Consider the following 27,655-nt stretch of genomic DNA (forward strand, 5'->3'; position numbering starts at 1 on the left):
AAGATGGAATAGTAAATGCATATGCCGTTTTTCCATGAAAGTCTAGGTCCATCTGTATGAATTGCTATATAATTCTGATATAATGTTTGAATTCTGTCCTCTACTAACATTACAATATTTCCTGCCTCTTTTCATGTACTGCTATTTTCTAGATCGATGTTTGCTGTGTAAAAAAGCCATGGGGGTGTTACTTGAACACACCTGCCAGGTTGTAGTTTATCTAGTAATAGCTGCTTCAGGTATGCCCGATTGGGGTTGAACCTAAACTCTCCAGCAGAACCGAGTTTGGATGCCCCTGTTTTAGACTCATTGACGATGGCTGAGCAGTGTGTGGGACATGGAAAAATCCAATATTATCTGGATGCAGCCTTTATGATGCCAGCTGAGACTGCATCACTCAGCGCTGCAATGTCAGACACAATGCACTCAAATGGAGCTAGTGACATCACTGTGACGGGTATGGTTAGGGGTGGGGTTAGGTGAGCCCATTAAAAAGCATTGAATGCAGCCCAGATTGCACTGCACCAGGTCTGCAGCCAGACCCCTCTCGAAAAATCGCATCCAGTCAATGAAAGAATGTGGCAAAAATTGACAAAAACATTTCTCAAAACACTTAAAATCTACTTGCAAGTGTGTAAAGGTTAAACCAACTATGTTAAAACATCAGCATTTGATTATTTTGTAGGTTATTATGTCTATGAAGGGCTGACTCAATGTTGTGGGACATCAAAGGCACTTTATAGTGATAATGACCCGTGAACTACCTCACAAACATGAGATTGATACAGTTAGGCTATATAAAAAGGCATATAAAAAAATAAATAAATATGTTATGTTGTTGTTTTAAATTATTTTGATACTTGCACAATACTTTGGAACACACTGCATGTAATAAATTACCCCATAACAGATGAATCATGTTGTAAAATATCTTCATTCCGAAGTGAGTAAACATGATGATCTTTAGGACTGCAGCCCAAAAGCCCACAGAAACTGAAATGAAGCACAGGAGGAGTCGTCAACGTGGAAAATCACTGAACATCAACATCCCTCCACTCATGTTATTCATGAATGGGCCACTGTTCTCAAGGTGAATAAATCTGTATTCGATTACTTTCTTCTGACGTCGCACAAGACAGTATTCTTAAACAAAGCGTCTTTTGTTTGTTTAGTAACATATACTGGAAATAAAGTATTTTTTCAGACAGTTTTCATAAAACTGAAAGCGTAAACTAAACAAGTTTTAATAGCTTGCTATCACGACAGGACTGTTAATGGATAGCGGAATCATCGCTTATGTTATCCTGCTCCGAGAAGCTGATATGGAGTCGCTTTATTATATTTAAGACACTGCTGGACTCTTGATTAATAATACTGGATTATCAATCAACCTTGACCGTTGGACAAGGGAGGATTTAATCAGAAGCGATTGTTATTGCGTAGCATTTTGGTAACTTGGATAGTTAGCATCTTTAAGCTGCAAGTCTAGAGTCATGTCGCTAAATTGCTAAAGGACACATTTCATATCTACCCACCAAAATGCCGTTTTTCTTCCTTTAACCGATAAACTTGGATTAATGTGGACTAAAGCCGAAAATAAACTGCCCAGACTACTTTAACTGTCGGATGCTTTTTGACGCAGTAATAGTTAGTAAATAAGTTAGCATTGCTAGCATAGTCGTGCAGCCGCTCTTCAAATAGAAACTTCCGTGTTGCACTACGAAAGTCCGTTATCGTATGTTTTTGGGGCTGTAAACCCGAAGCGAATCATCCCCGTGTTTTATTTGCAAGTATCAGGCTTGAATGTGAACTAGCGTGAGATGCGGTGGTAAAGAAGAGTTCAATGCCGTGTGTGCTGGAGGATGATGCGGATGAGCTGGATGGTCACAGTCATTAACAGAAGAATGATGAAGATCCTGATCGCCCTCGCTCTCATTGCGTACATCGCCTGTGAGTATAGAAACCTGATATGACATCAAGCACACCTATTTGTCTGCCTGTCTGATGTTAACGTTACTTTGGTTCTGCTGTCATGAGTAACTTGGAGATGTCTTCTAGAGAAGTTATGAAGTGTAATATGTTTTAATGAAAGCTTATGGAGGTTTATTAGTACATTTTCTCTCATAAAGTGACACAGTCATACCATTTTAAGCTACAGTGTCAGATGGGAACACTGTGGTATTACATGTTTTTTTCATGGCTCTTCAAATGATAACTTGCCATGTTAATATGCATCAAATGCTAGATATCTGTTTTTGGTGATTGAGGTAAAGTTGGTTTCATATTCACACGTTCAGACTTTCTCCTTAATAATATACTTTCAGAATATTGAAAGTAGTAGTGAATTCATATTAGTAACCAATGGCTATCAAAGTACAACATGTGTTACAGTCAAAAAAATAGTACTAATAATATTTTGAGGTCATACTTGCATGTGATTTCAGTTCTAATATTCAATGTACTATGGTAAACAATATAGGGAGCACATCACATTGTTACTGAATGAATGTGCAAATATTAAACCAACTTGACCTCAATACACTTGTCTGTTGCTTTAGTTCTGCTATCATGTGTAACTGGTCTTTTATTGGCACTTAAGATTGCCATGTTAATATGGGTCAAAGACTAGACACCAGTGTTGGTGTTTGTATCAATTCAATATTGATTTATATGGAAACATTGTAAATGTAAGTTAAGCGAGGTAAAACAGGAAACTATTGCTTAAGTCATGTTTTAACATTATTCTGTGTAACAGATTTATTGAAAAGTTCAAGTGTATTTAGAGCTTCATTTCAAAATCAGCTATACAAAAGGTGCATGTTATTACATTAGTCAAAATCAAGAGTTAAAGTGTTGAGTAAAGGGTGAACAGTATATATGATTCATAGTTAATGTGTACTTTTCAGCAATGTTTTGTGTGTTTTCAGTGATTGCAATAAGAACAGTTTGAAAAGTGAAACATCATACTTAATCTGGGCTGCGCTGATTAAAATATAGAAAAGAATAATGGATCATTTTAAATTTGATTACATTTAATTAGTCTAAAATTATTAAAATCTCCTTGCTGACAGAGGGGTAGACTTGTTGAAAATACAAAATGAAAGCACGATTGTTTGGTGGTGTACTATTATTCTTTTAATATGCACTCAAATGATTCCCGATTAAAATACTCCTGAGAATTTTTTTTTTAGTATATAGACAACTGTTAAACTGAATTACATTTCAGTGGGTGTCTTGTGTTGACTGATAGCTGCAATCTTATGTTCAGAAAAATGAATGTATGGCTGATTCCAGCGTTATGGATGTGACATTTGCAGTAAAAATTCAAAACATAAATTCGCAGAGAAAGTATACGTTAACATTATATTGAATCATCTGTTTATATTTTCCAAAACAACTACCAACAGAGTTATGGGATCAAAAAAATTCAATCTGTGAACATTTTTATACTTTAAATGAGGAAAATAAACAAGCGTTATGGATGTGACAAATAAAGTCTGTGAGTTTACAGTATACAACATATTTCGTAGAAATTCTGTGAATTAAACTGCACAACCCAAAATAAATAATTTTCAAGGATAAGAGTTGGCTCTTTATGGAACAAAACTGATTGATTTTATTTTATTTTGACATTTTTGCATTTTTGAGGTAAAAGCTTTGTTATGGATGTGACGCTTTTTCGTTATGGATGTGACGGGTGTGAAATTGCCATTTGTTTGACTTTGTTAAATCAAATATAATAGTTTGAAAACATTGACAGAGACATTTTTAAGTATTTTTAAAGTTCTGTAAAACACTTGCCTGCGCAAAAAATGTAGAAAAGGTTTCGCTATTTTGATAAAAACATTTTTCTTTTCATGGCAAGGTTGACATTTTCATGGAATTGCTCGTATACAAATTAAAGCTGTGGTTTAAGTAGGCATGGACCGGTATAAGATTCTGATGGTATGATAACCTATTACGGTGTTGTGATTACTGCTGGAAGTATATATTTTTTAAATGTCTGGGTAAAAAAAAAACAAAAAAACAAACCTTTTCCCCCTTTGAACACAATATAGGCCTATTTTAATTTTGGAAACACTTAAAATATTCTGGAACAGTAAAAATGTCATGCTAAGTAATTCAAATACATTTTTCACTTCTGCTGTCTTTATTTGTTTAAAAAACACTAATTTATTTACAATTTAAAACAGCATTTTTTAAATCCCTTTTTTTCTGCTGGAGATACTAAAAACAGATGTAAATAAAAAAATCTTCTGAAAGCGTGCACGTCATTTAAATAATCATATCGCATTTTAGAGTTATGATTGCGACAAGCATTTGATATGTTTTTTTTTTGTCATAGCGAAGACATGTTGTGCATGAAAATAAATGTTTACAGTGTCCGTTTAACTACTCTAGTCTATAATGTTGATTTTACCAGTGAATAACATGGTCTAATAATGTTGTCAATGACAGATTGCAAGCATAGGCCTATTTCTGAAACATAATTCAACATCAGAATTATTATAAGTTGAATAGAATTACTTCTAGAAACCAGTAGACCAGACCTACACATTATATTATTGTTGTTTTACCATATGTTTGAGAAAAAACAATAATAATTGCAGACTCATATTACCCTTTATTTTCCATCTACAGAATCGTGAGAAAATCGTGATCTTTATTTCAAGCATTTATTTCTCAGCTTTGATCTTTTACATGTAAGCACAGCGATTGCATACTTTTCTGTATACTGGTTGCTGGTGAAGTCTTCGTTCATGCTCAAAATTTTAAAGTAATATGACAGCTTACCCCAAAAATAAATAAATAAATATGACCGGAAAATACAGCTTGTCTAGACAGCTGGAGAGCTGTTGTTGTCCATTCTGAGAGATGACTGATAGGAGTGTAATACCATAACATAAACATTTGTGTTCTGATAAATGAGATGACAGCTTACTGGCTTGACGGATTTAGCTTGTTAGGAATATTGCTTTATGAACGTGAAATAAACCAAGAAGAAACTGCAGCATTGTGAAAGTTTCACAACTAAACAAATGGTCTTACAAGTGTGAGAATGTCTTGGTTACATATGTAATCTAGTTTCTGCAGATTCTCTCATTTTGATTGCAGTTAACCTGAATAATGATGGAAATTTATTAGTCCTGAAGACTTTTAGGTAGGGGTGTAACGATTTATCGTAGTACAATTTATTGCGATGCAAAATGCATCGTGGCGTTATGACGATTTCATTACGATATGACGTCCGTTTTCTCTTATTAGTTGAGCTGTTTGCACGTGAGCTACGTTCCACCTGCTGTCGCACAAGAGTTTAGATTGCAGCAGCAGTAACGTTAGCAGACCAAGATGAGTGGAGTTGAAATAGAGGATGGCCCATCCTCTCAAAATCAGACGTCTGGCAACATTTTGGTTGTACAGTCATTGCTTTAGACTCGTCCGCTTTTTGACACGCATACTGGGTCAAACATAGCCAAAGTTTTAAAGTCTTTACAGTGATTTACATACTTTGCACAGTGACATGGATACCTCCTAATGGTGTTGAAAGAGTCACATACTGTATTTATTTTATTTTATTTTTATTTACTTTATTTATTTACACAGGGACAATGTACAACATGACTTGTTGTGCCAGAGTTAGCTATAAAGCTAATTTACATCTGTAGTCCCTGGGCAGGAAGTAACAAATTTAACACTTATAACAAATACAATATACACTTACAGTACAATAAATACAATACATCATTGTCAATAAAATGAAATCAAATCAGTGGCTGCATATAAGGTACAATTCACCCTAAAATATCATTCTGTCTTCATATAATGATGTATTGGCGGCCGCAAAATCACACATGACGTGAGCTGACCGTGAGCTGTTACTACAGAGGGCGGACTATGATAGACATGCACGTCTTAGGTAATAAAGTAGTAAACAACATTCAGTTTGTGAAACAGAGTGATCGCTCAGGAGCCGCGTGGGAAGTATGAACAGCAGTGGAAATGAAACCGAAAGCATGCACATTATTTAAATAATCATATCGCATTTTAGAGTTATGATTACGACGAGCATTAACCCTTTTGAGTACAGGGGTACACAAAAATGCACGTCAACATGATACACTTGATAGCGTCGACATCAGCGACGCCGAAGAAATAGTAAACCTGCCTAAACTGCTGAAAAGAGCCACGACTGTCCTGTGTAATGAAAAGACGGCCACCCTGTCACTCATCATGCCCAACATGAAGACAGCCATCCATAAAAACCTCTCAGACAGATACACATAAGTTCAGGATTATTTTATAGAACTGCTGATTACCTGGAAATGTAGATTATTTTTATTTATTTATTATTATTTTTTTGCACACACAAAAAACGCAAGTGACCAAGCAAAGCCTTAAGCTCTTACTGTTAAATTCAATTGAATTGAATCATTTCAATAATATTTTATAAGAAGTTTTTGAATTGTTTTATTTTCCAGAGACAGTCCTGTTTAATTTATTTTCTTAAAGAAGGTTCAGTTTAACAAGCTGAAACAAAATAAATACATAAAAAATAGTTTACTTGGTAATTAAATAAAACATAAAATAAAATTTGCATTTCAGTTTAATTTAAAAATTTTATTCCAAATATCGTGATACATATCGAATCGTGAACATTATATCATGATACACATTGTATCGTGAGCTGAGTGTATCGTTACACCTCTACTTTTAGGACATCGTTTTTAGTTCGTTTGAGTTTGATTTGTTGGTAAATACACCGGCCAGAGGGAGTTTATATCCTTTTAGCAGCTGTTGCTGTTTTGGCAGTTTTGTTTTGTCGCTGGACCGGGCATTAGGTTTAGCTGTGTTGTATTCATGTACTGATATCTGCAGCTGCTTTATCTGCATCACTGACCCATATGCAGCTCATCCCTTTTTTATTATTGAGGACATTGAGCTCATCTAGTCGAGCATTTTAATTATTATCTCAGCGCTTTAGTTAATGTGTCTGCTTTTGTTCTTGTGTTTTTGGCTCGCTAGGAGTGAGCAAGTGTCATTTGGCACTGGCCTAATGTTGGATCTGTTATGTTAAATGGTGAACTTTGTGTTTTTTGACAGCTCTAGGGCAAGTGCTTATAAACGTCCCTTCCACAACACCAATATTAATGCAGGAGCAAAGAAAAATATTTTCCAATTATTTTTGTAACCTTTGTCTGGCAGAATCATAATTAGATGAACAATCTGAAGGGCATTATTAGCTCTATATTTAGAGGACTAAAAACATAATGCATAATACTTAAAGGGCCATGAAACCCCCTCGTTTTAGCAGGGTGTTTTCACACCTCTACTTTCGAAAAAGTCAGAAAAGTGGGCGTGTCCACTGTCCAGCTTTGTTTAGGGGGGAGTGTCGGAGGAAGAAAAGAGGCATGGTGTGGGAGTGTCTATTTGGGCGCTCTGAATTTCAGAGTCAAAACACACACCCAACAAGGGAGTCACAAAGTGACTGTGTTTACATGGACATCTGTAGTCAAATTATTTGACAAATTATTAAATGGTGGACTTTAACTGCAGTTTGGCTCTTTTATTCAGGGAATTCATTCATGTTCCTCGCGACAAACGAGATATTTGATTCGAGGAACTGCTGTAAGTGTGTATTTTTCATGCAATGTTTGATACCGCATGGCGAATGAGAGAAAAAAAAACTCCGCATTTCCCTGAAACTTAAATGCACACGGCAGGTAGCGTCAGAAAGCCGCATGTGTTATTCCGGTCACAAAATGCGGTGAAAATCCTACACGAGGTTAAAGTTTGGTTGTGGTGCTAACATGTTTACACTCGGTGCAATAGTTTGTTCGATACGAACAAACTGAATAAACAAAGAGCACTGGTCGCTCACTTACCAAATCTGTAGAGACAGGACAATCACCAGCAACTAGAGCCGCGTCTTTATTAAGAGGAGACTACAAGCGAATCCGGATCTCAGCGTTTGCAGATGAGAACAGCTCTCAGGTAAACAATGTTCCTCCTTAGACACGTATTTATTGTTGTCGCGCGTCGCGTACACTGTTAATCCACGCGTGTCTCCAGCTGCGCTCTCACAGAGAGAAAATGAAAACAAAACTTAACGGCAGCAAACTATAAAAGCAACACTTCACGCTTGTTTTGCCAACACAACGTGGCGTCTCTGTCGTCTAAACACTGTGACAGTAATGAATATTAATGAAGTTGCAAAATAGAGAGCGCTGATTGGTTTGAACCAAGCTTTACTCATGCATTAATGCATCACACTGTAAGACGTAATAAGACACACTCTGGCTCAGACGTCCAGTCTGCACGCTGGAATACACGCTATTATGTCATGGCCGTGACGCAGCTTCAAAAATTCATTTCAAACCGGAAGTACGAATTTGCTTGAAATAACGCAAAAACAACCAATTTACACTTTTTAGTGAAATATAGGTGTCCTAATAGTGTTTTTAGCAGTGTGGGACACATATACGACTGTCGACAGCTCAAAAAATGTGTTTTGGTGTTTCGTGACCCTTTAAGATTGGAGCATGTCTTGGTGTGAAGAGTGTTCTTTTTTAAAGTAAAATCTGATTCTGATTAGAAATAGCAATATGTGTAGACATTGCTGCTTTGAACAAAGTCTGATGTTTCTCATTTTGTATGCCTAATTGCTTGTTGATTAAGCTGCCGTATTTTTATTTCACTTTCCTTCGGCGTATTCTCTGGCTTATCAGGGGTCGCCACAGCGGAATGAACCACTAATTCCTTTGGATATTTCTTTACACAGCGGATGCACTTCCTCCCACAACCCAGCATTGATCGTGAAAACCTCAGTGCTGGAAAACATTCTCACATACATACACATATTCTCTAATTCACACACACTACAGCCAATTTCCATGTGATTAAAAGTGGGAAAAAAATGTTGTTTTGAGGGTGAGGGGAAGGTTTTGGTATTTCATATGAGGGCAAATTTTCTTTTACAAAGTAATGAAGTGCACAGACATATCATTTAAAAAAAAAAAAGAAAAAAAGAAGAGTACATTTTGATTTCATGCCGACCTAAAGTCTCTCACTGGGAAATGTGAAAGGTTTTTTCATCCAACCTGGAGTTACCATAGTGATCACCACAGACTAATATTAAAATATCAGCGGCAGTCGCTGCTGGGCTCTCACTAGTGTGACAGTGACCACAGTCCAGTATAATTATGAGCTGTCACAATGGTAGTTATGCATTCATCAGGATCACACCTGCAAACCAGAGGTTCCACCAACCCCCTACCCCCACGTAGTATGGCTCTTCCTCAAAAATGTAGAAATGAAGAGGTCTGTTAATGATTAGTCTTGTGCACCAGCAATCCATTTTCTGGCATCAGTCTGCATACTTGTCAGTTGCATTAGTGAGTCATTACTCAGTATTCTTTGCTCATCTTTATGATACAAAGAACCTAAAAGAGCAGAAAAAGATTCAAAATTAGCAGTGTTTTTTATTTTAAAGCTATTCATCACTGTTAACGTGATGCCAATAAATGGAGCAGGTGCTTGAAAGATTATTTCTTCAATTTTCCTCTCTGCTTGTGGTTCTTTCTTTACTAGTGTCTCGATTTAAAAAGCAAGCAGTTCTCTTTACGTGACGTTCATTAGGGAACTGCAGGGGGTTTGATGAAGTTAATGAAAGGCTCTATATTTAAATTTGTTATATGTATACACACGTGCACACACATGAATACATTACATACAATATGACTATCTAAATTAAAAAGAAATAAATTAGAACATATTTAAAAATAATACATATTTTATAGGGATGCTCCAATCAAGATTTTTGCAGTCGATACCATGTGCAGATTCCCTTTCATGTTGATCAGCCAATACAGAGTAGCGATTCTGATGCTTCAAGCTTTATAATGCATAAAGCACATTTATCTTTTAAGTATGATACTTAGGTAGAGATCTCTCCTTACCTAAGAAAATAAATTAAGGATGCTGCATATAATCCTTTAAACATGTCTCTTATAACCATTTAGTGTAAACACGTCATGGTCAGAAGCAGCTTTAAGGAAAATAATAGATTGCACAAACAAAATTAATGCACAATTAATCGTTAAAAGATTGCGATCTCGATTCGACCCCCTATAGACGATCTTAATCCAGCATTTCTACGATTCTGTCAATCATATTTTCAAGTTCAGGAGAGAAGAAAAGGCGGCTGCTCGAGTCTTTTCATTGTTTCACACACGTTGCTCAGTGACATTGACACCTCCAAATGATGTTGAATGTCACATACTGTATTTATAAGGTATAATTCACCTAAAAATTTCATTTTTGTCTTCATATAATGATGTTTTCGCGGCCGGGAAATCACACGTGACGTGAGCTTCTGACCGTGAGCTGTTGTCACCGAGAGGGAGAACGCGCGCGCTCTACTTAATGATAGGCGCGCGCACGTCTACTTTAGTTAACAGAACCTGCAAATGTTGCGAGTAACAGGTAATACAGATGTAAATAATATTCAGTTTGTGGCACAGAGTGATCGTTTGGGAGCCGCGCGCGAAGTATGAACAAGTACTTAGCAGTCAAAATGAAACCGAAAGTGCCTGTGTAAATGATCATCTCGCATATTAGAGGTATGATTACGACAAGCATTTGATATGTTTTTCTTTCATAGTGCACACACAGTTGTGCATGAAAATAAATGTTTACAATGTCAGTATAACTACTGTAGCCTATATATTGTTGAATATATCTGATATATCTGATAATGGCAAATTACCAGTGAATAAAATTGTCTAATATGACAGATTGCAAGCATATATCTCAAACATAATAATTCAACATCATAATTATTATAAGTTAAATAGAATTATTTATAGAAACCAGTAGACCTACACATAATATTATTATTGAGGTTGTGCCATATGTTTGTTTTTACCATACCTTTATTTTACATCTACAGAATCGTGAGAAAATCGTGATCTTTATTTTAAGCAGAAAAATCGCGATTCTCATTTTAGCCAGAATCGTGCAGCTCTAATTCAAATATTAACTTAAAATTGATGCATAATCATTTCAATTCGCAAAGCATTGACTTATCAAGGGCATTGCAGTGATGCTGAACCCTTGCTATTCTGCTCCCATACCACCTCCAAGGTGGTGGAATAGACAGCTCTTTCTGGCAGAGCTCCAGATCATCTTTAGTCAAGGGCTCGCCGTTGTCTCAGACACTAAACATGTTAACTTCTTTTACATTCAGAATATTCCCTCACCTTAGATGTGAAACGACATCCTGAGGCTCATTCATTCATTCATCCATTCATTTTCTTGTCGACTTAGTCCCTTTATTTATCTGAGGTCGCCACAGCGGAATGAACCGCCAACTTTTATGCAGCGGATGCCCTTCCAGCCACAACCCATTTTTGGGAAACATCCACACACTCATTCATCACACTCATGCACACACTCATACACTACGGACAATTTAGCCTACCCAATTCACCTGTACCGAATGTCTTTGGACTGTGGGGGAAACCGGAGCACCCGGAGGAAACCCACACAAACGCAGGGAGAACATGCAAACTCCACACAGAAACGCCAACTGAGCCATCCGAGCCGAGGTTCGAACCAGCGACCCAGTCACCTTCTTGCTGTGGGGCGACAGCACTACCTACTGCGCCACTGCGTCGCCTCCGCAGTGCTAATAGTATTGTGCAAATCGCTCATTGAAAAATCTAAACTTCTGCGGTCATTCGCACCATGTTAACAAATCAGTAGCTTTAGCTGATTATAACATAGCGCCAGTTATTGGTGTCCTGAGGGCAAATAATCTTAGACATGGTGCCGAATGAATATAGGCTGTTTCAGCCTTCCTAAAGCACATAAACATAGCTACTCTCTCAATAAAATCTATGTTAGCCATTTTGAAATTTTGTTAGCCATTTGAATATACACCTATCTATATAAGGTCCCTGAGTTGGCGGTGCATGTCAAACCAATCATGAAGACAAAGGAATTGTCTGTAGACCCCAGAGACAGGATTGTCTCGAGGTACAAGGCTGGGGAAGGTTATAGAAAAATTTCTGCCGTTCTGAAAGTTCCAAAGAGCACAGTGGCCTTCATCATCGATAAGAGAAAGATGTTTGGAACCACCAGGACTCTTCCTAGAGCTGGCCGGCCATCTAAGCTGAGTGATTGGTGGAGAAGGGCATTAGTCAGGAAGGTGATCAATAACCCGATGGTCACTCTGTCTGAGCTCCAGCGTTCTTCTTTAGAGAGAGGAGAATCTTACAGAAGGACAACCATCTGTCCACCAATCAAGCCTGCATAATAGAGTGGCCTGACGGAAGCCACTCCCTGCCAAATTTGCCAAAAGGCATCTGAAGGTCTCTCAGACCATACGAAACAAAATTCTCTGGTCTGATGAGACTAAACTTGAACTCTTTGGAGTGAATCCCAGGCGTTACGTTTAGAGAAAACCAGGCATCGCTCATTCCCAGGCTAATGCCATCTCTACAGTGAAATATGGTGGTGGCAGCATCATGCTGTGGAGATGTTTTTCAGCAGCATGAACTGGAATACTGGTTAGGATAGAGGGAAATCTAAATGCACTAATGTACAGAGACATCCTGAATGAAAACCTGCTTTAGAGTGCTCTTGACCTCAGACTGAGGCAACGGTTCATCTTTCAGCAGGACAATGACCCAAAGCACACCACCAAAATTTCAATGGGGTGGCTTCACAACAACTCTGTGAATGTCCTTGAGTGGCCCACCCAGAGCCCAGACCCAAATCTTATTGAACATCTTTAGAGAGATCTGAAAATGACTGGACACCTTCGCTTCCCATCCAACCTGATAGAGCTTAAAAGGTACTGCAAAGAGGAATGGGCAAAAATTCCCAAAGACAGGTGTGCCAAGCTTGTGGCATCATATTCAAAAAGGCTTGAGGCTGTAATTGCTGCCAAAGGTGCATCAACAAAGTATTGAGCAAAGGCTGTAAATACTTCTGTACATGTAATTTTTCAGTTTTTTTTATTTTTAATAAATTTGCAGCAATTTCCAAAAAAAAAATCTCTTTCCACATTGTCATTATGGGGTATTGTGTGTAGAATGCTGAGGAAATAAATGCATTTAATCTATTTTGGAATAAGGCTGTAACATAAAAATGTGGAAACAGTGAAGCGCTATGAATACTTTCCAGATGCATTGTATTTGCACGCAAATAACGTGATTTATTTGCGCGTTCCTCGTCTGGTGTGAACACAGCATGAGGTATAAGGTAGTTTCAGTCAAGCTTTTTCTTGTTTGTTCTTTTGAATCAAATTTCAAAATGATGATGATAATGATGATGATTTGAATAATTTGATCTCTTACAGTAGACTATCGTTTTCAGTGTCGACTAGTAGGTGCTGTACCAGATGTGATACGGGTTGACTAGTCCTGCACATCCCTAATGTTTTTCAATGGCCATCAACACTTGCACTTGCTGAGGGTTCCATTGGGCTTTATGTGGTCAGTGCTGTGAAGTGTTGGTTTATGTGTCAAAAGCCCCAGAGATGGAGATTAAAGCCAGAGATTACAGAGGATCAGTGAAAATCAATCGGCTAATGGTCAGCGCTCCGGCCAGCACCAGGACATGCAGCTTTAAACATTATTCTGCACCATAGAGCAGAAAGTCACTAAAAGGTCAGGAAAGTTTGTGTCTGTAAAACCATGTAATCCTAGATGCTGCAGTGTTTCCTTCCCTTAGTTGGTACAGTTCGCATAATTGTGGAAAGACATGAATGAGACGTCAAGCACTGCTATTTTTGGTCATTCATACATATTTTTCCCATCTGACTATTTCCTCTTCACTAATGGAATCTATTTATCGCAGTGCTAAATGAACACTGCTAGTCACTGCTATTTTTAGCTTGTCCTGTGACTTCTGGAGGTTTCATTGGCATCACTGAATCCCATGTGAGAAGCAATTGGCCATATTCAAATTGCAAGAAGAACACGTAACCCAGTTTTCTGACAGTTAGGAGGAATGCAGGTGATTTGACCTAGTTATGGAGCTGCTCAAGGAAATTCATTTCAGGATCAGTGTGTTATCATTGCATTAAGATATTTTTGAGTCCTATTTGTTAGGTTTTTACCACTTTAGCGTTTTGCGGGGTATTTTCCCCTCACCTAATTCTACTTTTTTTTTCTTGTTTTGTTTTGAGTCACTTCTATCCAGCATCTGTCTGGCTTTCCCCTGTCTGTGCTCCACATGTCTGCAGGATTTAGTGCTCTTTCTGGGATAATCCTCTCAAAAACAGCCTGGAACTTCAGAGGCAGGTTTAGTGTGCTGTTATCAGTTTATATCGACCGTCATGTTTTTGTAAATTGGTAAAGCCTAGCTCATGAAGGTGTAATAATATTGTAATTATATTAAACTGTAATTATAAAAGATATGTTTCTACTGGAATCATAAAATAAACACAAACAAATGTATCCACCATAAGCTCCTCTGTCAGACTTGTTTAACACTCATGCCACCAGTCTTGTTCCGCTCTCCGTTTGAGCGACTATGCGATGCATTTCAATGGTCATTAGCTTTCGGAAATCCTCAAGCTTTTTTGTGTTTTAATTTCTAAAACAAAACTTTAAATTTGTTAATCTATTTATAATGTTTTATTCCATTTTGCATCCAATCAAAATAAAATTAGGCGTATATAGCATAGTTTTCAGTTTAGTTTAGTAATTGCAAAATCGCCAATGTTCATTCATTCGTCCAAAAATCGACGGTAACGGATTTCATCCAGATCGTTGCAACAAACTTCTTATCTGTCACCCTTACTCAAGTGCCTTCTAAGTGTTTCACGACTGTAGTTTCTGGCAACATACGACGACAGGCGCCGCAGTTACTATAGTCACGTAAACAGATCGAAACGAACCACGAATACTTTCCTTACAACAGCTTTGCATGTGATGCTACACATCATCTGTGCCGCTTTCTTTCCGTTAAGCGAGTCGAGACGTTCCCTTATCGAGTCGATTTTAACATTATGTGTGGAGGACATAAAAACTGGGCTGGGATCATGTAGAGACCGCACTGAAACTCCGATTTCATATGGCTGCACTCCTGCGCAGACGTGCTATATCAACACGTATATATAAGTTTATGTATTAAATTGTGAGATTTTTAAGATGATTAAGCACTTGCAAACAAGCCCTGCACTCTCTGGCCACGTCACTTGCATCTACATCTGCATTCCTGTTTGTAATCGTCCTGGGACCTGCTGAATAAACAATAGTTTCCCAAGTTATTCGAGACTCCATAATGTGTATACATTAGTTGTAATACTACAACTTGAAATGTTTAAAATAAAAACTAAAATTCTAATTCGCCTGGTGTTTTTTTTTTATTCATAACTGTGAATGAAAACTTTGTGTGTCTATTTAGACCTGATAGTTCATATAAATAAATAATACGCTTTGCTGGTATAAATGTTAATAGTAGCCTGCTTTGGTAAATTTACATTAAAGCATTATAATCATATGATGAATACACAGGGTGGGGTGGGGTCTGTCATGGTGTACAACTTGAGTACTTAGAATTGTCACGGTCAACGCAAACGAACTGGAAACCTTTGGTTCATTTTTGTTGATTTCAAGTGACGAGACAGGTGCAGGTGTCGATTGTAAATGATGTCACTTGCAGGCGTGGGTTCCTGAACATGCAAGCCCGAGCGTGCAAGCCTGAAGGTGCAAGTGCAGCCAGACCCTTCTCAAAGAAATGGCAGAGATGACCTGTTGCATCCGCCGTTGTCTGTTTGCATGCATAGTGTAAGAATAATATGTACTATAACATGTTAAACTGGAGCATGAAAGAACATTTAAAAAGCAACTCATGTAAAGAACTTAATCATATTATTGTCTTATTCAGATTAAAGCAAAGAATTAGACTACTGATGTTCATGTAAACATATATGATTAGATATTTTTTATCTTACTGCTGTAATTTTTACATATTTATTATGATGGTATCGGGACTTTCACTAACATATTGCTGCTTAGGTGTTTTTTTTTACCCAGAGAAAACATTCCATGTGTGGACATGGAAGTTTAGTAGTTTAATGAAGAGGATTACAGTTATTTTTGTCAAGTGTTATATGTGATAACTGCTAAACACCAACAACTTTTGCACAGACGCAGGTGCTGAAAAACATGATGTGGTTTTCTGAATGTCTTTATCTTATGTGCATAGAAAAAGTGTTATGGAGGCAGCATATTGTACTTCAGTCACTTTGTTCAATCTGAATGTAGCTTTTATATCAGCTGTCATTCAGAGCATCAGATTTGCCCTTGAGTGCTGCAGATGGTTTCTTTTGATTAATCTCACTTTATGAATATGCATCCTCTTTGACAGTATTCAGGGTGTCATAATGTTTGTATTTTTGGGGGTCATGTCTTTTCAGTTTTGATTTTAAATAAGATATTCAGACTCGCTGAAAGATTTGATGGCAGTATCAGTTTGGATGATTTGAAGACAGCTGAAAAGATGACTTGTTTAGTGCACATTTTGATTCAGATAGGAGCATTTAAACTTATTTAAATGAAACTGACTGCATCCAAAGCAAAAGTGGCAAGTTTGAACACACCCAAAAGTGTCTAAAATAAATCAAATAGACGTTAGTGTGGGTAGCCGCAGGTTGAAAGATATCAGAAGGATGACCTCTTGAGTTTCATGCAAATTACACTGATACTAGTGAGTTTTAGAGAGTGCCTAAATTATAATTGACTCGCAGAGAAAAACATTACAAACAAACAAAAAAAACCTAAGGATTTATCCATTACTTTTCTCCCTTATTAAATCTTTCCTCCTTGAGCTGGACCAATGCATTTATTTTTATGTCTTTCTGGCATCAGATCTATATTGCTACAGCCTAGTTCACACTAGAGGATTTTAAGCCTAATTTGAGCCCGATTTGGAAGTTAACGAGCTCGCCGACAGATCGGGCTGTGATGGGGAAGAAATCTGCGGGTGCATGGCGCTCGCCGCTCTTTATGTGTGAACTACTGAACAACGCATCAACGAGGCTCGCTGATGCGTCGCTGACATCTCGCAGACGGAAATCCAACATTTAGCATGCTAAATATTCCAGAGCAGTCGGCCAACTCCAATGTAGTGACGAGCTGCAGCCAATAAGAGATAATATCAGCATGAGCTGAATGCCTGTTTGATCAGGAGCTCAACAGAAACATCTGTGATTGGTCAGAATGGGCATCGATGCACTCGCTTCATTCTGCGTTAACACAGACATGAGAGTAGGCTATATTAACAGTGGAACTAGAATTCTGTAACTATTAGAATTATCATACTGGTCATTCTGACCGTTCTCATCATATAAAACGCCATACTGTCACAACATATTTACATTCAAAGCTATTATTGAGATATTAAAATTAAGCTTTGAATATCTGGCATCATATTTAATGACACCATTACCCTAAAAATAGAATCTTTTTTGGTAATACAGCCTATAAATATGTAGTTAAGATACTAGAACACGCAAAGGTCTTGGCTTTCATTTTCACTTTCAAACAGGAGCTATTTCACGGCACAGAATATGCTGTTTTGAAAGATATCTGAAGTAAATTGATGTTTTTGCCATCAGAAAGTTTTGTTTATGTTAGCAGGAAGTTGCTAGGCAAAAGAATGCACACATATTTAAAGTCACAGCGAAAAGTATCAGACATGCATGCAGTCATTTTAACCAATATGGTAATTTAAGGCAGAAATGCTCAGTTCTTTACTGTTTTGCAATAAAAAAATAACAATGTCAGAAAGAAAAACACTGATAGTTAGAAAACGGCAGGGTGTTATTTGTTAGTTTTATTTCAAAGAGTTATACAATTACAAAAATTAAAAACTCTCTGTGTATCTATCCACTCGAACCTTGCAGATGAGTGATTAATCCTCTGATAAATCAGCTGATTTGACGATGTTTTTAAATGCTTTCTTTAAAGCTTAAAACGCTGTCAGTAGGGTTGTAACAATATACCGGTATGACGGTTTACCACGATTTGAACGTGCACGATTATCATACCATGAACAATTGCATATCAACGGTTTTAACCCTTAAAGACCGAGACAGCCGCCCGCGGCTAAAAATAAGTATTGCTATTAAATGTTTAATAACTTTTGATCCGCTGATCCGATTCATACAATTCAAAGATTGGCATAAAGAAGAGAAGCTCAGCTTTCCAGTGCTGTATCACATAACATTCGCGGACTTTCAGAGGCTCCGGAATCAGTGCAGTTACGTCATCAACGTTTGACAACGCTGATTTGACAAAGAAACGCTCGTCACTGTGTCTCCGGACAAATCAGACATGATACATTGATGCATTGTCCCTCCTCCATGCCCAGATTGGTTCAAACTCGCTATATCACAACCAATAAGCATAGGTTTCGCTTTTGTTTGTGGACCAAGCTTTTTGAACAACACGGAATGAGAGATAGGCATACATTTATGCGCGGCTAAATAAAACGCAAAAAAAAAAAAAAAAGTTTTGCATGAAATAATTCTTTTACTAAGTACTTTTGCATGCACAGCAGCACAGAAACATGACAAAACAGTGACACAGCAAAGACGAACTGCTGCTCTTGCTGTTTTCAAAAGACGTAAATGAAGATGCAGCTGTTTGTCTGCATTGCAGACAACCATATCCAAATCCATATCCACAGACAACCATATCCATGCTGGCACATAAAACCTAAGGATGTTCCATATTGAATCTAGTTTCGTTATGTAACTATTTATAGTATAGTAAATATTTATATCTATTTTTTACTGAGGATTTGCACCATGTTTATTTGGACTTTGACACATTATTTATTATTTTCTTATTTTTATTTGTTCATTGTAAGTGGTGTTGCTTATAGTAACTAAAAATATATTATTTGGAAAAAGTCAAATTTGCTTCACTGTTCTATTATTTTGTAACTTTTGTAACATACCGTATACCGCGAAACCGTCAAACCGTGGTATTGTTTTAGACGATTATCATACCGTGAAAAATTCATACCGTTACAACCCTAGCTGTCAGTGATGTCATCAGCACACAAGCAGCCAATAGTGTTCAGCTTTTTCTGACGACTCCTCCCTCAAAATTTCATTGGCTGTGGTTTAGTAGCTTGAATGAGCTGTTGGGGAATGAGTTGTTGTCAGATCATGTAGTGTGTGACCCCCCTCTTATGGATCATTCACAGAGTGTCGCGTAGTGTGAACACCACAGAGATTGAAAGACACAAAGTCAAGTCATGTAGTGTGAACGGCACAGCGATCTGCTGATGTTTAAAATCCTGTAGTGTGAACTAGGCTTACCTTGTCTATACAGATATTGATTTTTCCATTATCTCTGTTTGTAAAATGTGATAAGCGAGTTCCAGTGTCACTTTGTTTTTTCTTTTAATAACTATGCTGGTTGTTTAACTGCTTTTGGTGGTAGCTTAAAGCTTAAAAATGTTCTCCCAAGTCTAATGAAACCCTGCAGGTAATGTCATTTTAGCATGACGAACGACACAATGGGGGCTTCAATTACAAATTTTTTAAGCTGCTGAATGTACATTGACGTGCACCATATAATCTACAATAGTGTACACTTTCATAGCATGCATAATTTGTCTTGTGTATTAGCATGTACAAAGCACAGAGTGTAGATTTTAACAGAATTTTCTAATGGAGCTTGTAAAACGCTCTTTATTGACTGATAAGTGAGCTTTATTCACATCACACTCAACTTCCAGCTTAATGATGTTTGAATAGAACAATGCATGTGAACAATCAATACTGTGCTTTATTATAAAGTCTCCACACAGCCATTCTGTTTAAGCCTTGTGCAAAGGTGCACAATGGGTCTTTATTATCAAGACTGTTGATTAATACTTGGCTGAGACAGTAGAGACACCACTGACACAAATTTTACACAGCCTTGGGTTTTAAGTTATGGAGACCCCAAAACCAGGATGAAAAAATTCAGAAAGATAGATTTGGGTCATGGGGAATGCTACATTGAGAAACATCTGCTCCAGTTTTTTTTGGATCTCTAAAGAGGCCCCAGGACAGAAACAGAGTTTCTCACTAAAAGTGTGACCTTGATAAACTAGTCTTCCGCTGTTGCCCACCTGCTCAAAACACAATTTTCACGCCTACTGACAGGGAGCACTAAAGATAATTTTTCCACTGCAACTGTAAGGCATTGACTAGATGTAGTTAGTCAGGTTTGGAATCTGGGTTATTCCATTTCTTGTTCATTTAATCGCTCAGAAGCTGGTATACCTGAAAGTGCCACTTCTTATACACTTTATGGTTTATAGGACTACATTGCATTTCATAAAGTTGGAATCAGAGGGTGTTCACACTTGTAGTTTGATTCTTTTGGTCTGGCAAAAACAAACATTTAAAGTCATGTTTTATCAAACACAATCATTTTCATGTAGCAGATTTATTTATTTTTAAACAATTTTTTAGTTATTTTTTTTATCTTTATAATGATTAATTAAAGATTTTAGACAGGAAAGCATTGGGGAAGAGAGAGGGCAAGGATCGGCAAAGGGCCTTGAGCCGAGAATCGAACTCGTGTCACCGTGAGCATGTTGGTGCTATATGTCAGCGCACAGTACCACTAGGCTATTGGCGCCGACTAGCAGTTGATTTTGTCCAAAGTGACTTCCAATCTGTGTGGCAGGAAACATGAAAACAATACACAAAAGAACTGTTTAAGAACTTAAGAACTTCTTGTACAAAAAAAATGACATTGCTTAGGAAAATAAGAGCTAGAATAAGGAGGGAAAGGGACGTTTATTTATTTGTTATTGTTGATATCTTGTGTCAGTTGCTTGTGTTAGAGATGCATTTTCAGTTGCTGTTTGAATGATATCAGTGATTCAGCAGTCCATGTGGCATTATGAAGATCGTCCCACCAGTGAGTTACAGTGAACGGAATTAAATTAGGAGAGGACTGATGGTGTGTTCACACCAGAGGATGAAGCATTAACCACAAGTGATTTTGATGTAAGGATGGAAAAACACAAGCATTTTGGGCATTTGGCATGTAAAATGTGTGAATCACTCAATTAAAAAAAAAAAAAATGACGAAAATATTCACTGCGTTAGCTAATCAGGAGCTTGCTCTAGTAGTGCCGGTCATGCAGTAAGGAGCTTGCTGTTGTAGCGCCATCATCCAGGTGCAGCTTCTGGAGGAGTTGGTTAAACACACCAAGCTGGGTACACCTGTATGATCATGCTGCGTTTGTGATGTGCTCTTTGAAGGACATCTGTCATTAAAGATCTCCCAAAGGTTCATTGATTCATTCATTTTCATCCACTTTTCCGGGGCCGTGTCGCGGAGGCAGCAGTCTCAGGAGAGAACCCCAGATATTCCTCTCTCCAGACACTTCCTTCAGCTCCTCCAACGGGACGCTGAGGCTTCCCCTGGCCAGCTGAGAGACATCGTTTCCCCAGCATGTCTTGGTTCATCTCCAAGGCCTTTCCCAGGTGGGACAGGCCTGGAACACCTCCCAAACAGATGACCGAGCCATCTCAGCTGACTTCTCTCGATGTGGAGGAGCAGCGACTCTATTTCGAGCTCCTCATCCTATAAGGGGTGCTCCCTGCCCTGTTCCATCTTTCCCTCACTTGTGAACAAAACCCAAGACACTTGAACTCCTCCACCTGGGGTAAGGACATTCCTCTAACCTGGAGATAGCAAACCACCTTTTTTTTACGTCCCAAGATTCCTGACTAATTAGATGTCCTTAGTGATCTTTATCCATGCCAAGATATCCTCCAGGCAGTGTGATGTCTGGGCAACTACCATTGGATCATCTGGCTGAAATGAAAGATAGAGCTATGCATAATCATCATAACAATACAATAAATCATGTGATTGGATTCTTTGAGATGTGGTGAAAATTAAAAATAGAAGTGGACCAATAACTGATTCCTGAGGTACCCCTTTGACCATCTGATGTGCTTTGGACACCTCTCCAAACAACCCTGAAAGATCTGCTGGTGAGGTAAGAATCTAACCAGCAGAATGTGGCATCAGTGATTCCCATTGAGGAGAGGGTGGATAGGAGAAAAAGCAGAATGCAGAACTGATGATTTGGAACCTGCTTCAGCAATCATCAGGGCTTCAGTGATTTAGAGGAGTGTAGTTTCACTCGGATTTGAAGCCTGATTGGCTAAAAATTACATTCACAATGTAATTTTTAAGACTGAACCTAACGTTTATAAAACAACAACAAAGCTGCTTTATGATGTATGCTTTTGCAATAGAACTGACCAAATATCCAAAAACTTTTATTTGCTACCACCCCAAAAATGAAGACAAAGCTAATATCACAAATGCATTCATTTGAGTATTATCTTTTTAGCTTTGCAGAAGAAAGTCTTGCAGATTTGCTGTGATATGAGAATGAGTCAATTTTCACTTTCACTGGGATTGTTACGGTCCCAATAATTGCTGTTCCATCAGGCGCCTGGTTCTGTCCTCCCCTAAAATGGACCTTTTGGTTCAGATTGCATCTCCTTTTATTTTTTTCATTGGCATGGCATCAGTAGCACATACCAAGCTGGCCATGCACAGAACAGCCTGCCATAAATCACACAGCAACTGGAAGTTGCAGTGATGGCAACAAGGCCAATGGGAAAACAACTGGCCAGATTGTGAGCAGAGGGATTTACATAATTACCTCTCCAGGTTTTCTTATTAACATTCACCTTTTACCATGGATTCTGCATCTACCTTTCCCTTTTTTTTCTAAATATTTTATTTTGTCTTTAACATAGAAAAGAATTTGCTATTCTTTTGGATCTTTCTGAGGGTGAGTAATTGGTAAATAAATGTTTAATCACATCACCAATTTGAGATGAATAGACAGAGCTATTTTTGGCATATGACATATGGGGTATGTTATGTTGAAAGAGAAAAAAAAAAAAAACTTTATTAAAAAGTAACATAAAAGCCAGGCTTGATCAGGGTTGGGAGTAACATATCACCAGAAATGAGAGTTACATATTAATATTACCTTTCTAAGTTGCGAGTAACGTCAGACCCCCTAGTTTTTCATGATTTTTTATATATATATATATATATATATATATATATATATATATATATATATATATATATATATATATATATATATATATATATATATAGAAGTAAATATATATATATATATATATATATATATATATATATATATATATATATATATAGAAGTAAATATATATATATATATGTATATGTGTATATATATATGTATATATGTATGTATATATATGTATATATATATATATATATGTATGTATATATATATGTGTATATATATATATATATATATATATGTATGTATATATATATATATATATATATATATGTGTATATATATATATATATATATATATATATATATATATATATACACATATATATATATATATATATATATTTATGTATGTATATATATATATATATATATATATATATATATATATATATATATTTATGTATATATATATATATATATGTATATATATATATATATATATATATATATATATATATATATATATATATATATATATATATATGTATATATATATATATATATATATATATATATATATATATATATATATATATATATATATATATATATGGTTGCTAAACCATGATTGGTGTGTGCCGTTTTTTGGGTGTGGCTTAGCGAAGGACTAAGTAAGGCAATAAGTTGCTTTTTTGGGGAAGTAATTCATTATTGTAATGTATACTTTCAAAGGTAGCAGTAAAAAAGTCATACGCACTGAAGATGGCTTGAAGGTGTGTAAAATATGGGGCTATTTTCATTTTTGGTGAACTATCCCATTAAGTAAATTCCTGGTTGACGTGCGTTGGCAGTGTGAGGTTGCCATGTTCAAAGGACACTGGCTGTGTCTGAAATTGCCTACTCCCTAAAGCAATTACTTCAACTACTCTGTACAGTTTGAGCTTTATCTGTACATGCTACAGTCTCTGTGTAGTCATCTTGGTACATGTTCTACTTTTTAAACATACTTGTTTGCCCGCATACTGTTTTTCATCTGCATATATAGTAGGCAAGTATATACACTTGGATGCAGTCACAATTTCACAGATCTAATATATGGATAAAAAAGCAATTTCTTCTTCAGCTGTTTACATTCACATACATGACCAACATTCCCACTACATGCATTTTTTTTGTGCTTTTGACATAAATCATAAAAATAGTTAAGGTACATATGTTAGCACACATGTTTGTGTTACACATTATACTGGTCAATAGTAGGAACTACAAAATTGAAGGTATAATGTGCTTCATTTTAAGCCTTTTGTTCCATATTTAGTTCTTTTAAATGATCATATTTACTATGTTTACATGAACAAATTCCATGGATCGAATTATTTGCCTCAATCTGAATAAGGCAATAATATTATTAAGGTGTATTTAGTTGCTTTTTTTTTATGATTCCGTTTAAAGGGCAACAACAACGCGTAGCTCAAGCTCTGTGATTGGTCGGCTTGGTAGTGCTGACTAGTCTGGGTGGGACAGAGAGCCGCGCGAATGGCGCTAACCCAATGGAGCGATTGTTTACAAGTGTGGAGTCCTGTGAAGGAGCTCCGGATGGAAAGTTTTGTTTTGTGTTAACCTCATAGTTAAAGTTGTTGCACGTCCGCCGGTTCCTGCCTCAAAATGAGTGAGTTTGAGCCACTTGTACATCCAGGAAGTGTTCAGGAAAAGCAAAACAGCAGCGAAGAAACTCGACACAAAGGAACATTTATACCTCACTGCCAACTAGCATTTCGGAAGTGTTAATGCAGACCAACAGAGACAGCGCGCAGAAGTATAAATGCACAACTACGCGCGTTGCATGCGCCGTTGGTTACGCCGGTCACTTGACGCAGAAGTATAAACCAGGCTTTAGGCGGGAGTGTCGGGGGAGGGACAGAGGGAAGGGTTTGCATGGGAGTTTCAGTTTGAGGACACGCTCTATTTTCACAGGAAAAACAACATACAGACGCAGGGAGAAAGTCAGTGACTATGTTTACATGGACATCAGTATACAAATTATTATTTTTTTATTATTAATTTGCTGACTTCAACTGCAGTTTGGCACTTTCACTTTCATCCAGAAACACTTCATGCATGCCCCCCTGTGACAAACGAGATACTGGATGAGAGGAACTGCTGGAAGAGTGTAGTTTTGATGGAATGTTTGATACCACATGCCGAATGGGAGAAAAAAAAAACAAAACAAAAAAACTCAGCATTTCTCGGTAACTTAGATGCACTCATTAGGTAGCGTCAGAAAACTGTGTGTGTATAGACTTTCTACACACGGTAATAGTTTGATTAATTTGTTTACATTCGAAGAGCAGCATTTACAGTGAATCTTTCAGTCCATAATATTGTAGTGATATTACTGTAAACTTAACTAAATCATTTTGACTAAGGTCTGTCTTTAAAAACTGAAAGAGTACTGCTCACGATACAAACTAACTTTGCCATCTGTATAAACGAAAACAAAGAACACTGATCGCACAATTACCAAATCTGTAGAGGCAGGACAGTCAACGGCAACTGAAGCCGCGTGTTTTTGAAAGGAGACGAGCGGCAAATCCAGATTTCACCATTTAAACAAAACAAAAAATGTTCCTTGCAAATGCATTTTTGTTGCGTGTTAGCAGACCACTGTAATCCACACGTGGGTCCAGCTGTGCTCTTACAGCGGAGAATTGAAAACAAAACCTTCATTGCAGCACATTTTTAAACGCAGCACTGACAACCCATGTCTCGGAACAATTCTTCTACTTCCATTTATTTTAATTACATTTGATAACACAACGCGGCATTTCTCTGCCGTCTGAACACTGTAAGAGATAAAAACAGTCTTCGAAACAATCATGGATATTAAGTTGCACCTCATTCACGATAGAGTGCGCTGATTGGTCCGAACCAAGTCTTTCTCGCGAATTAATGCTGAAAGCTCGAAAATGTCAAGTTGTACCAGCCGGTACAGACATCCAGTCTACACGCTTGAATTCACACAATGATCTCATGGCCATGACGTAGCTTCAAAATTTCTTTTCAAACAGGAATTTGCTCGAAATTATGCAAAAACAACCAATTTTCACTTACATATGTGTCCTAATAATGTTTTTAGCAGAGTGGGACAAATATATGACTGTCAACATCTCAAAAAAGTGTTTGGTGTTTCGTGACCCTTCAACATTGTTATTGTACATAGATCAATTAACGTCATTGCATCACCCCACTATGCACTTTTCGTCCAGTTTCAAGTCATTTCGGGTGTTTAATTTTTAACTTGTCGACTTTAACTGCAGATCGCCACTTTCACTTTCATTCAGAAACATTTCATTCATGCCCCTGTGACAAACTGCGGTATTGGATGCGAGTATAAAGTAAGAACTGGTGTTTTAACACACGCTGAATAAAAAAAAAAAAGTGTCAAACAGCTGTGTGTAGGGAGTATCCTGTTGCAAAGCGTAGAGCAAAGACTGTAACAGTTTGATTAAGTGGTTTACACATCTCTACTTCAATAATGTGACTAAAATAGTAATACTCCATGTCTTAATTCGATTTCGGTTTAGTTCGATTATGACTTCAGTCGGATCAAGGTAATCAAAACTCACTGTGTACATAGTAGACTCGTAATCAGAGTATTGTCTTAATCATGTTAAAATTATATTAGTGGTATCCATGTACTGAGTGTCACATTATAGTACATCTCTGGTAAATCAGTTCCTCATAATTATTCAGGAGACAATGTGTTCTTATCCTATAAGAGAGGCTTCAAGCTGTTAAATGATGTTCAATAGTTGAGAGACATGCATGGATCACAAGTGAATTTTGTTTTAGCTTCTTAAGAGTTTTGCTGGGATATCTTGCTGCAATATACAGAATACATGCATTTTTGTGCATTTCTACAGCTTACATACTTTGCATTTATATATAATTAATGTGTTATTTGGTATTAATGAAGTCTCATGTCTTTTTCTTTTAGCTGTCTGGGGAACATACGCAAATATGAGGTAATTATAATTTTTTTTGTCCTTCTTGGTTATGTTTCTGACTATTTGCCAGCCCCCTTCACTGCTGTAATTGTTCTCTTAATGTCCTCTTAATGTTGAAACAAATGTCACTGCAGTCACTACAAATGTCATAACTTAAATGATCTTCTTAAAATAGTTTTCATTCATTAGATATGAAATAGACATAGTTCATTAGAAGACTGATAACATTGTTCTAGATGCTGTCACAATTTCAGATTTTAATTAATTGGCTAAATTAATTAACAGTTTCTGTATTTTGTGTTTTCCATTTAATTACAGTTGTGAATTGCATTATGGTATGTTGATCTCTGCTCTGTTGACTTTTGATGTTGAAAATTGAACTCTGCAGTTTAACAAAGTGACTTTTATTAACATTTTAGTAGTTTGAGACAAGATGTTCTTTAATAAAAAATAACTAGAGAAATTGGTCTGTAAAGACAGAAAAATGTACTGGCAGCTTATTACCAGGTTTTTAAAGTAGGTGTGCTCATTTCTGTTAATTTTGCCAACGGGCAATCGTGGCTCGTTAATTA

The 27,655-nt window shown here is 37.0% G+C and overlaps 2 protein-coding genes and 1 long non-coding RNA gene across 5 annotated transcripts in view; 2 read left to right on the top strand and 1 right to left on the bottom strand.

The window, feature by feature from the left end:
• tmtops2b (teleost multiple tissue opsin 2b) overlaps window positions 1-1,096 on the bottom strand; it is a 126,789-nt gene extending 125,693 nt beyond the window's left edge. Inside the window, exon 1 of the mRNA XM_087265853.1 lies at window positions 901-1,096. The gene's annotated coding sequence lies outside the window, so the exon portion shown is untranslated. The remainder of the gene's footprint in view (window positions 1-900) is intronic.
• Window positions 1-27,655, top strand: part of LOC147842240 (uncharacterized) — a 1,176,585-nt gene that overhangs the window by 749,181 nt on the left and 399,749 nt on the right. The gene's annotated exons all lie outside the window — the stretch shown is intronic.
• The window catches only part of uxs1 (UDP-glucuronate decarboxylase 1), a 111,423-nt gene continuing 85,008 nt past the window's right edge, over window positions 1,241-27,655 (top strand). For 2 of the 3 annotated variants that reach the window (XR_015498712.1, XR_015498711.1), the window contains exons 1-2: window positions 1,284-1,950; window positions 27,074-27,101. Coding sequence is in view for 1 of the 3 variants with exons in the window: in NM_173242.2 (NP_775349.2) it covers window positions 1,863-1,950; window positions 27,074-27,101 (116 nt within the window). In the remaining 2 variants the exon portion in view is untranslated. 3 annotated transcript variants of the gene reach the window in all.

The sequence above is a fragment of the Danio rerio genome, chromosome 9 (genome assembly GCF_052040795.2).
Source record: "Danio rerio strain M-AB ecotype USA chromosome 9, GRCz13ab, whole genome shotgun sequence".
NCBI lineage: Eukaryota > Metazoa > Chordata > Actinopteri > Cypriniformes > Danionidae > Danio > Danio rerio.